The 11,785-nt window shown below is 36.4% G+C and overlaps 1 protein-coding gene across 4 annotated transcripts in view; it reads right to left on the reverse strand.

Moving 5' to 3' along the window:
* Positions 1 to 428: 428 nt before the first annotated feature.
* LOC111158678 (SR-related CTD associated factor 8) overlaps positions 429 to 11,785 on the reverse strand; it is a 90,301-nt gene continuing 78,944 nt past the window's right edge. For all 4 annotated transcript variants that reach the window (XM_022520878.1, XM_022520879.1, XM_022520877.1 and 1 more), the window contains 5 exons: positions 10,493 to 10,626; positions 8,750 to 8,894; positions 5,852 to 5,920; positions 3,309 to 3,527; positions 429 to 2,569 (listed from right to left, as the gene is read on the reverse strand). In XM_022520878.1, the coding sequence (XP_022376586.1) occupies positions 1,116 to 2,569; positions 3,309 to 3,527; positions 5,852 to 5,920; positions 8,750 to 8,894; positions 10,493 to 10,626 (2,021 nt within the window). In that variant the 3' untranslated portion in view covers positions 429 to 1,115. The remainder of the gene's footprint in view (positions 2,570 to 3,308; positions 3,528 to 5,851; positions 5,921 to 8,749; positions 8,895 to 10,492; positions 10,627 to 11,785) is intronic.

Genomic DNA, 11,785 nt, shown 5'->3' on the forward strand with positions numbered 1-11,785 from the left:
CATGCCTAACTACATTAAAACAGAACTGCCAAACGGCCAATGCATTTCTTTACAATCATTCTTATTTTACCTTCATAAAGGCTAAGAGTTTTGACTACAAGCATTGTCAACTAGCCAAATTTCTCTAATTTTCTATCTGATTTTGAAGAATATTTTATTGTCTTAACTATTATTTTTCTCTGTATGTACATGAAGACACACAGAGAAACAGAAAAATCTACATATGACTTACACAATAAATATATACAGATATTACATACATACTAATGAGACTGCATGATTTTTATATCAAAGTACATGTTTTTCCACCACACAGTTCTTCATTGTTGTTATTAAGAGTAATAAAAAACTTCTGCAACTACTAAGCACATGCTGCTAATGATCCAGGGTTTTAAGAATTTGTAGATTAAAAAAATACAATTCCTAGAACACTGTTATCAAACAAGTAAGTTTTATTGGCATCTAAAAACAAAATTCACCCAACAATGAAAGGTACTTTAATATTTATGTTGTTTTCTTTTTTTTTTTTTTTTTTTTCTTTTTTCTTTTTTACTCACTGCAGTATGAGGAACAAATCACAAACACTTACTTTGGAGAAACAGAGACCATAGTGTAGATTTTACAAAATCACTTTTTAAAATCTCTGTATTGTGCTCCTCAAATATCTAGAGCCAGTCTTTGCATAAAATATCACAGCTTTGTCTATTACCTTAAAATTCTGCAGCAGCCTAAAGATATGGATAAGATATACCACCACTTGCTATTTTGAAATATATCTATTACCATATCCAACCTAATGGTAGTATCTAAAAAATTCTTTCTTCCATAGGAAGTCTCTGACAAGCTGTTATTCATTTCCTTGAAGTTAAAAGAATCTGGGGGCAACATTTATATTTTATCAGAAAAATAAAAAAATGTTTACCTACCATGTTCATATTAAGAACAATGTCTATACAAGTCAGTTGTACAATTATTTTAAGAGAAAGGTGAACATGAACATCAGATTAACTTAATTCTGGCAGACAAAAGTGAACAACTATGGTCCAGTCAGCCATTAATCTATTACAGAGAGATGACAACTTTACAAAAGGTATCTTTTACCTACTGAGTGATGATTATGTCCCCTCAGTTTCTGTGCTTTCTACCACTGGTTCACTTTCTATATCAGCAACTGTGTCACTCTTCTCCTTGTTTATTTCACTTGAAGATGTCAGTTTTTCATAAAGTTCAGGATCATTCTGTACTGGTAAAGGTGGTGGCTGGGCATGTCTCTCAGTATTTTCACCATTAACCTGAGGCACGTTATCACCTTTTCGTTGAGAAGTGGCCCCTTCAAAAAAATCAAAAACCCGAGGATGAGGAGGGGGGACCCAGGTGTTTTGAATTCTATCTCGTCCAAGACGGTTTCCATTAATTTCTCGGCAGAAATCAAAATCTCTGTCATCCCTATCCCTTTGCCTCTCCCAGGGTCTTCTGCGGTCATCAAAATCTCTGTGAACTTCTTGTCCAAATCCTCTGTTCCAAGGACCACTTCTAGGATCAAATCGATAGCTTCCAGACCGAAATCTACCTCTTTCTTCATGTAAGCCTTTTGGACCACCATAGACAGGTAGAACCCGATGTTCTCTCTCATCAAAATCTCTATGCCCCCAGGGCTTCTCTGGATTAAAGCCAAAGTGGTCTCTTCGACCAAGATGATCTATGCCTGGCCTCACAAGATTCTCTCTAATATCGACTGGAGGTCTTCCAAAATGATCCCTACCATCTAATGGAGGCCTTCCAGGACCTTCTCTTGGATCTATAGGCCGTCCAACAACTTCCCTAACATCCACCGGGGGGGGTCTACTAATGCTTTCCCTGGCTTCAATGGGAGGAAACCGGTAATCTCTATCTCCTTCCTGTTGAATGTTATCATTCCCAAGTGGTATCCTTTTTTCTGGATTAGTAACATTGTCTACACTTTGTCTTCCAGGAACTAGAAAAGGTCTTTCTGGCTGACTAAAAATATCTCCTGGAGGAAAAGGACCACGGGGTGGTGGATGAAGAGGTGAATCCAGTACCGATGGGGGAGGGATTCCCCGTTGGGGTGGAATTCCAGGCTGTATTAAAGGGAATCTTGGTCCAGGTGTCTGTGGTATTAGTCCTGGACGAATGTCTAACATTGGCATTGCAGGCATCCTTTGATTAGAGAGATTTAAAGGGGGTAAGTTTTGAGGCCCAGCTGGTGGTTGTGTTCCCAAAAGTCCAGCGGCATTTGGAACATTTGGTGGCTGTACTCCTATAAGTCCAGAATTATTAGGGATATTTGGGGGAAGCACTCCCAAAAGTCCAGAACTACTTGACACAGTTGGTGGCTGTAGTCCCAAAATTCCAGAGTTATTTAGAATATTTGGTGGCTGGGCTCCAATAATCCCAGAACTACTAGAAACATTAGATGGTCGGATTCCAATAATTTCAGAATTACTCGATACATTTGGTCTTTGGACTCCCAGAATTCCAGAATTGCTTGTCACATTTGGTGGCTGTCCTCCTAACATTGCAGGGCTACTTGGAATATCATTTGGAATCACTAAAACAGAAAGAGAAAAAATAACACACAAAAAATCATTCTGGTATAAAAGGAAACTATATTTGTAATTACTAATGCTATAATTAGTCAGCCTAGAGTTAATCAATGATTTGTATCCCAGAAGAATCAAGACACATTAGATATTAAACAAAAGTTAAAATTATTAATACTATGCATTATAAAATTTAAATATTAAAACATAAGTGGGGTGTTACCTAAAAATCTTTACATGGAACATTTAAAGTTAAGGAAAAATGTCAGATATTATAGTAATTCTCCACCTTTAACAAAGATATTTCTAAAGCACAAACAAATTTTAATATACTAACAGTGATGCCATGAAAGAGGACATGCTACTTTCAAATATATTTATCTTTTAGACCTAGTTGGAGAATATCGGGCAGAAGTTATTCATATGTCATTCTTATCTTTCATTCTTATCTTTAAGCATACATATTTCTTACACTTGTATTTTCATGCCAACACATTAAAGCAGTCCCAATAGATGCAAAAAAGAGGGGGTACAGGTCTAAAAAGAAAGGTGCCAAATCTATTGCTATCCTGAACAGAATGCCAACTTTTTTTGAGGAAAATTCTAGGAAACAGTGATCTCTTTTTAAACACTGCAACATTGCAATACTGGTGCAGTGGTTACAGTTCATCTCAGAATTAAACACCAATATAGAGAGGCAGTGCTTATGATTTAACTATGTATTTCTGGGGAATTTATTTGTTTTACCTGATCTGGTATTTTCGCCAGAAGGAATCTGGTGGTCTATAAGATGAGGTACTTTTTCTTCAGGCTCTCCTTGTTTAGTTGGAGGATTAAAAACATTTCCAGCTGGCAGAGTGGAAGTAGCAAGATTGCTGGCAACAGAACCACCCGGTAAAACAAGACCACCAAATCCAACATCTTTCACAGTTTCTGGAGTCATGGATAATGGCGGCTGCACTAAAGCTATTTAAAGAGGGAGAAAATATATTTCAGATTTAATTAGGCAAGCAATTCATGTGCTAAGTTAAAAATATTAACCATGACCAACAATGGCCTTGCCAAAGTTTTAATGCCTTCCTGTCCTCTCTCTCCAATTGTCTGGTAAGACTACTCAGTTACCATGACACGCATGAATTCTCTTCTGGTACCTCTATTTTATTTATAATGAAAACTAACTTCTTACAGTTTGTTTCATTTATTAGCGTCTATTACCTAGCACAGTATATAATAAATGATGCTCAAAATGACAAGTCATCAGAAGAGGCTAAATTACATTTAGAGAGCTTTATTTTTTTTAAATAAGGGAAAACAATAATTTTTGGAAATAGTTTCATAAAAAATGTTTGGTAAAATAAGGACCAGGACTTACAACAAAAATTCCAATAATACAAAAAAATCATAACTTACAAAAATGTCAGTACATGAAATTCTGAATATACAGAAATGATTCATGCAGACTGCCAAACACATACAATAATACAAATCTACTCAAATCCCCTGAAATTATAATGTACTAGGATCCTTACATTCACTACTTCTTGTCAAATGAGGTTAGAAACCTATCACATTAAGAAGAGGTAAAGTAGACTACAAATAAAAAAGTATAACCCTTTCATTTTAAAGAAATGAGTAGAAAACCCAGTTGTTAAAAAACAACCAGAGGAATATAAAATCACAATTAAACCATCAGAATTTTTAGTTCAGTTTATGTCACAATACAGTAACATCATGTACTTGGGAATTTTAAGAACTGTTTTATCCTCATATTTAACTCCAACTTACCTGGACACACTGTTAGCACATAACAGAGCTATAAAATAGGAGTAAAACCATCTGAGATCATGTATGGGAATTATGAGAATTAAACAAGACAGTGGAAGCACCTAGGAGAGTACCTGACACATGGCTGTATTTCTCTTTCTCCATTCAACTGATCCCAGATTTTCTAAAATGAATAAACTAAAGAAATAATTGGGAGGTAAACTCTAGGATAATCTCTGTGAATGCTGAATTCAGAAATGGCTTCTGAGAACTTTTCTAATTTTTAGGAAGAATAAAGAATTCTTCCTAATGAACCAAAAATAACAAAAGAGAAGGCTCCTAATCCCATATGAACATGAAAGTAGAGAAGAGTTTACAAGGAACACGGATTATATTGTCAAGAGGTAAGTTCTCTGTTACACACACTGTCCTTACAATAAAATCCTCTGAACCAATACTGGAACAGAAAGCTACTAAGTTCTCCAAAAACTGATGTAGTCATCTTGAAAGGATAGAGAAGCAACTATGAAAGGTCTTGCTGTCTAGAGATAAAACAACTTCAAAACGAAAAGTGAATGCAACTGCTCTAAAAAGTGAAACTTTATTACTCCATAAACCTAAAGAAAATGAAGGAGAAAGAGATGAAGAAGAAAGGACGAGAAAGAGGAAGAGAAATAAGAAAAAGCCTCTTCCCCTTCAGTCACCAGGTATCACTGGAAATACCTATAAAACTTATTATGCTGAAAAATAACAGAGACAAGAACTTAGCATCTACCATGGTTCTCCTGTACAAATGTACCTCAAGATAACTAAATACTACTAGTTGGTAAGAGAAAGGTTTTTTTAAACAGAAAAATTCTAGGTAAGAAATGTGGAAAAATAAAAAAATTCAGAAGATTGGCACTTTGCAACTAAAGGAAAGTAGATTAAAAAGCAATACTGATCAATGGATGGAACCATCAGACGAAAATTTGAAGGGAAACTTTTTTAATGACCAGGTTCTGTTAACTGAATGCCCTGATCCATCTTAACACCATTGTTGCTAAAAATGTTGAAGCACATTCTAAGCAAACCTTTGGTACGAAAAAACTTACTCTGTACAGAAAAATCAGAAGACAGAGGAACAAATCTGATGCCACAAAGAAAAAAACCAAATCGATTGTATGGAATCTAAAATACAGAAGTGACTGTTTCTTCACAAATCAAAGACACAAAAGATGAAAAAAGAAAGGGATGTTTCAGCAACACTGCTCTATACTAAAACATTTAATACACAATACAAACCAACCACACAACTCTTTGGGGACTCTGAATTGTGACTAAAACCAATTGTAAATGCCATTTTGAGACAACACAGCAAATCTGAATACAGAATGACTGTCCTATAATAATGTTAATTTTTTCAAAATCACTTAATAAAAAAATATTTGTCTAAAATTTTCATAATAAAAAAGTAATAATTCATAAGAATGAGAGTTAACAGGTTAACACTACCATGAATAAAATTCCCCAAGTAGAAAACTCACATGTTGGTACTACTGGTGGAATGGTGGGTGGTGGTACAACAGGTGGTGGAACTGGAGGTGGCATGAAACCTACATGGGAAAAAAAAAGACCAAAAATAAAATAGCAGAAGAGTTACTTCTTTCAACTCAAAGATTTCAACAGCTATAAATGAAATTCTATATTCTTAAAAAGTCTTCCATTACTACGACCTTAAATTTGTGAATATATTTTCCATCTAAAAAATCACTTTTAGGGGTGCCTGGATGGCTCAGCTGGTTGCGCAGCTGACTCTTGATTTTGGCTGGGGTCATATTCTTGGGTGGAGGGATCAAGCTCTGCATCTGGCTCCACATTCAGCAGGGAATCTGCTTAAGATTCTCTCACCCTCTCCTTCTGCCCCACACTCACACGCACACTTCTCTCTAAAATAAATAAATCTCTTTTAAAAAGTCACTTTTATAAACACTACCTTGTATTTGACCCTAAGTAAGCTAAGTGAAGCACAGAGATCCTTATCATGATCATGTCCTATCTACTCGTGTGTGTAAGTCCTGTCACACTCTCTATGATGCTATAAAGTCAGTTTAGTATGAACCAGGCAACTTGTTTTGTATGTTAGGACAATGATTGTATGGGGAGTTAAATACTATATGTTATGCTGTTGATAACACTATATTCAATAATGTCATCTGTAAAATGTGTTACTGTATTTCTTTGATTTATATGCTATCTACTAGATCAAAATATTTTCATTAACCTTGGATGTTACTATATTATTTTTTGAGCACTGAAATAAACCTTCAATTTAATACTGTTTAATAATTTTAAATGTCAAGTGATCAAACTATAAACCTGTTTCCTTGCATTTTTAAGATATAGAACTACCATTAAATTTAATTTAAAACCAGTGGCTAGAGGGGCACCTGCATGGCTCAGTCATTTAAGCGCCTGACTTCTGATCCTGGTGCAAGTCATGTTCTTATGGGTTGTAAGACCAAGCCCCATGTCAGGCTCCATGCTCTGCAGGGAGTCTGCTTGAACATTCTCTCCCTCTGCCCCTCCCCCGGGGTTCACTCCTCCCCCACCAAATAAAACTTTGAAGAAAAATAACAAAAAACCCCCACAACAAACCAGTGGCTAAAAATAACGGAAAAATAAAGATAATTCAACAAATGAATGCTAGGCAATGACTTTACAAAGTCCATGTGGTATGGTTTTTGAAATAATCCTTTAAAAATGATCTTCTGGGGGCACCTGGGTGGCTCAGTGGGTTAAGCCGCTGCCTTCAGCTCAGGTCATGATCTCAGGATCTCTGCTCAGCGGGGAGCCTGCTTTCTCCTCTCTCTCTGCCTGCCTCTCTGCCTGCTTGTGATCTCTCTCTGTCAGATAAATAAATAAAATCTTTAAAAATGATCTTCTGAAAGAGTGCCTGGGTGGTGGAGTTAGTTAAACACCCGACCTCTGGTTCTGGCTCAGATCATGATCTCAAGGTTGTAAGATCACCACATCCAGTTTTGCACTCCATGCGCAGAATCCTTGAGTCTTTCTCCCCGACGCCCTCTGCCCCTCCCCCAGCTCTCTCTCTTTCTAAAATTAATCTTAAAAATTATCTTCTGAAAAATTTTAATTCAGATCCCACATTTTAATTGATTCCGTATCTGACAAGAGTAATTTTCCAATCTTTAACACGTAAGATAAAATTAAGTTCTGCATAAATTTAAAATTATGTGTTTAATTACAATGTGAAAATTTTGTTGTAAGACAAATAAATTACAACCATTCTAAGATAATGTTGACAGTTTTTAGGAATTCTGTTCAATTGGTAAGAACTTAAATTACAGAAATCAAAGTACTTTTCTTCTTACAATATGTGAAGAGTTCATGAAGTTCAAAGAAAGATAAATATAGCTTTGAAAAACAATGTCTATCATTTGATCCCTGTGCCTCTCCCTCATTCTTCTAACCTCCCATGGTCTAAAACTTAAGAGTTCCATCCCTAAGCTATATAAGCTATTATTTATATTTAATTGATGTATGTTGAGTAACCTATAGCTTCTAAACTAGAAATGCTAACTCAATGAACTTTTGTCAAAAATTTATAAGGTCAAAAAAAGTATTACAAATTCAATCTGCATTTTTAGATAGATTATAATTTCTTATGTCAAAATGAAAACTATGATTTTTAGGAGGAACAGTCTATATATAATGCATACTTCCTGATGAATGGGTGATAACCACAGAGAATTCTGGTAAGAAAAATTCAACATAAATTTTAAAGTATTTTAAAAATATTTCAATGCTTTTACAGGATTCCATTTTTTTCTCTGTCGGTGCTGGTCCTTTAACCATCTGCATCACCTGGGAACTTGTCCGATATACAACCATCTTGCCCCACCTCAGGTTAGTGAAGCAAAAGGAGGCCAGGCCCAGCACACTTTGCTTTTACTATGCCCTCCAAGTCATCCCTATGTATGCTAAGATTTGAGAATTGATGATCTATAGCATCTTAACCTGGAAACATAACAATCTGGATGATACTGTGGAGCACCTGGCTGGCTCAGTCGACAGAACATGTGACTTGATCTTGTGGTTATGAGTTCAAGCCCCACACTGGGGGTAGGGTTTATTTAAGGAAAATAAATTAAAAAGTTTTTTTTCCTAAATGAATGAATGAATGATATTCTAAGTAGAGTACACATAAGATGAAAATTCCTGGGGTGCCTGGGTGGTCCAGTCAGTTAAGCATCTGCCTTCAGCTCAGGCCAACATCTCAGGGGCCTGGGATCGAGCCCCATGTTGGGCTCCCTGATCAGTGGGGAGCCTGCTTCTCTCCTTTTCCAGTGCCCCCACCCCCACCGCTCATGTTCTTTCTCTCTCTCAAGTAAATAAAATAAAATAAAAAGATGAAAATTCCTTACCAGGAGGTGGCTGTGAAGGGTTGAAACTCGCTCGCAGAAAAGGTGGTGGAGGGATTGGACTAAATCCAGGAGGAGGAACTGGCATTGAGACAGGAAATGCTGGTGGGACTAGACTAACTGCAGGCACTGCTGGAGCTACCGGAATCTTTTATGAATAGAAAATAAAAAGTCCATAATCACTTTACCCATCGGCAATGATTACATCTTGGAAAAACTAAAGATAAACAATTTCTATTTCTTTCTAAGAGAGATAACAAATACCATTATATTAAGTTGTTTTGTTATTTTCCTTCTTGCATACTTATAATTGACTCTAACTTGGGGTAGAAGCAAGGCAGTATTATTCAACAGACAGTATACATGGAGACTGAAATCTATCTTACGTTAAAATGACATAAAGTAATGGGCATCTGCCTGACTAGTGAGTATCATGATCAATTGTAAACTATCACCTCCCACTAAGTTTATAATACCCAGCTATGGTATGCAACCTAACCATTAGGAAAGATGTCAGTAACAGTTTTAAAATGGTGGGAACTTCTCCTAAGTTTATTTTCTACTCCTAGCAAAGGTATTTTCTACTCATCCTAGGGACAATAATTCCTAAATATTTACTTGTACTATGGGTGTACCTCTTTCCTAAATTTCATATTATCAATGGTCTCTTCAACTTCATTGTCTGAAAAACACTCCAAACGCCACTTACACAAAACTGAACTCCCAAATGTCTTTCCCATTCTCAGGTAAGGATAGCTTTATCTTTCCAATTTCTCAAACCAAAAACCTTACCTCTTCTCTTTCTCACAAAAGTCTCATCATGCCACAAAATCAACACACCCATCACATAACCCCTAATTATCTAACCATTTCCCATTCTCTCCACTGCCATCAGTCTATGTATCAGTCCACCGCCAGCTCTCATCTGGATTGCTGCAACTGTCTCTTCACTGGTCTCCCTACTTTTATTAATGCCCACTAGTCTATTCTCAAAATAGTAGCCAGTGCGATCCTTTAATACCAGATCTTTTAAAACCTTTAAAGCCAGATCAAGTCACTCCTTTCTTCGAATTACTCCAATAATGCTCCATCTCAGAGTGAAAACCAAAGTCCTTCTAGAATTCTCCTTCCCACTAAGCTGCCTCTCATTCACCACACTTCTAGCCTACTTGCTATTCCTGGAACACACCAAATACACTCCTGGCCTAGGGCCACCTTGGCACTGGTTGTTCCCTCTGCATAGAGTGCTCTTCCTCAGGTAGCCACATGGTTAATTCCCTCAACAACTTTGAGTCGTCACCCAAATGTCACATTCTCGAGTCTGCTCTGACCATTTTATTCACAATCATAAGCACTTATTCAGGCACTCCTAATAACCCTCATAGTCTCCTTTCCTTCCACAGTAGCTCACAAAATTACTTCTTTTACATTTTCTATCTCCCCTAATGAAAACAAAAGCTGCATACGGACAGGGGTTTGCATGGTTTTCTTTCCACTAATGTAGCCTTATCCCAGGTGCCTCGAACAGTGAATGTCATAGCAGCAGACCATGGATAAATACGTGTACAATAAATAAACATTTACATATAAATGACACCATTTAAAAAAATTTTTCCCCAAAATTATTTGACAAAACTAATTTATTCTAATTTGGACAACTTCCTTCAAGTTTTATAAAGTAAATACAGGAGTAAAAACAGAAATGTAAGACAACACATTAACGATAACAAAACACCCAGCACTAACCTGTAACATAGCAACAGGTGGAGGAAAAACCTCTGCCTGGGTTGTGACCACTGTCTCTTTTTCAACTGGAGTTGGGCTCTGAGTTGTCTGGACCGTCTCTTTAACGGGTTCTGAGCTTTTCACAGTTTCCCACTCTAAACAAAATATTTGGAAATTGATTTCCTCTGGATAGGTGCAAAGTACAAAATTTTCACTTTATTTCTACATATACATTTATTTCATCGCCACATCCTTCATCTACCTTGGCAGATCTTTAAGATGTGGCCACAACTATAGGTGCCAGGTTAAGTCTGATGAGAATACTAAGGAGTCCAAAGAAGCATGACACAAGACACAAATGAAAGATACTAAAATAATTAGAAGATATCATAGATATTATCTCAAAGGCTGTCTGATATAAGAGGACCAAATCTTACTTTACATTGTGTCACAAGGTTCAAGGGGAGACCGACAAGGAAAAGTATTAACCCAACAAAGAAAAATCTTTCTGAAAACACAACTATGCAAAAATAGAACAAAGAAGCTCATGGTTCTTCTAATGGTTCTCCACCGCCCTCAGAGTAAAGATCAAAGTCATTATTATGACTAATAAGAGTGTTATATGATTCTGTCTTCTGTACACCTGACTTTATCTCCTACTCCTCATTCCTTGCTAACTTCGCTCAAATCATACTGGTCTCATAATTTTTGAACAGACTTTGCACATACTGTTCCTTCTCTATAGAATGCTTTCTCCAGAGAGCTGTACGTCTCACTCCTTCAAATATCACTCTCTCCATTACATCTTCTTCACGTAAAACTGCAACAGCTCCACACCCATACTGTCCTCTTTTCCCTGATTTTTCTTCTTAGAACTCAGCAACCTAGAAATATTATAGAGTTTATCCATTTTGTTTATTGTCTGTTTCTTTCCACTGGAAACACAGGTTGGCAAACTTTCCCTATACTAAGTATTTTAGACTTTCCAGGAACATGTTCTCTGTTGCAACTATTCAACTGCTGTTGAAAAAAAAAAAGTCATAAAATATAAACACAACTGAGTATGGTTTCAATGAAACCCTACAGAAGAGCTTGCAGGCAGGATTTGGCCCATGGGCTATTGACTGTCAACCTCTGTACTACAATGTGCACTCCAGGAGAGGAAGGATTTTTGTCTGTCTCACTGATATAATCCCAGTTCCTAAAATCATGGCTGGCAAACAATAGGAACTAAAGTATTTACTGAATGAGTGTTTAAGAGAAATACCCATCCAAAAAAAAAAAAAAAAAAAAAAAAAAAAAAAAAAAAAAAAA

The sequence above is a fragment of the Enhydra lutris genome, unplaced genomic scaffold, assembly GCF_002288905.1.
Source record: "Enhydra lutris kenyoni isolate GAN:26980312 unplaced genomic scaffold, ASM228890v2 scaffoldscaffold62, whole genome shotgun sequence".
NCBI classification, from domain to species: Eukaryota; Metazoa; Chordata; class Mammalia; order Carnivora; family Mustelidae; genus Enhydra; species Enhydra lutris.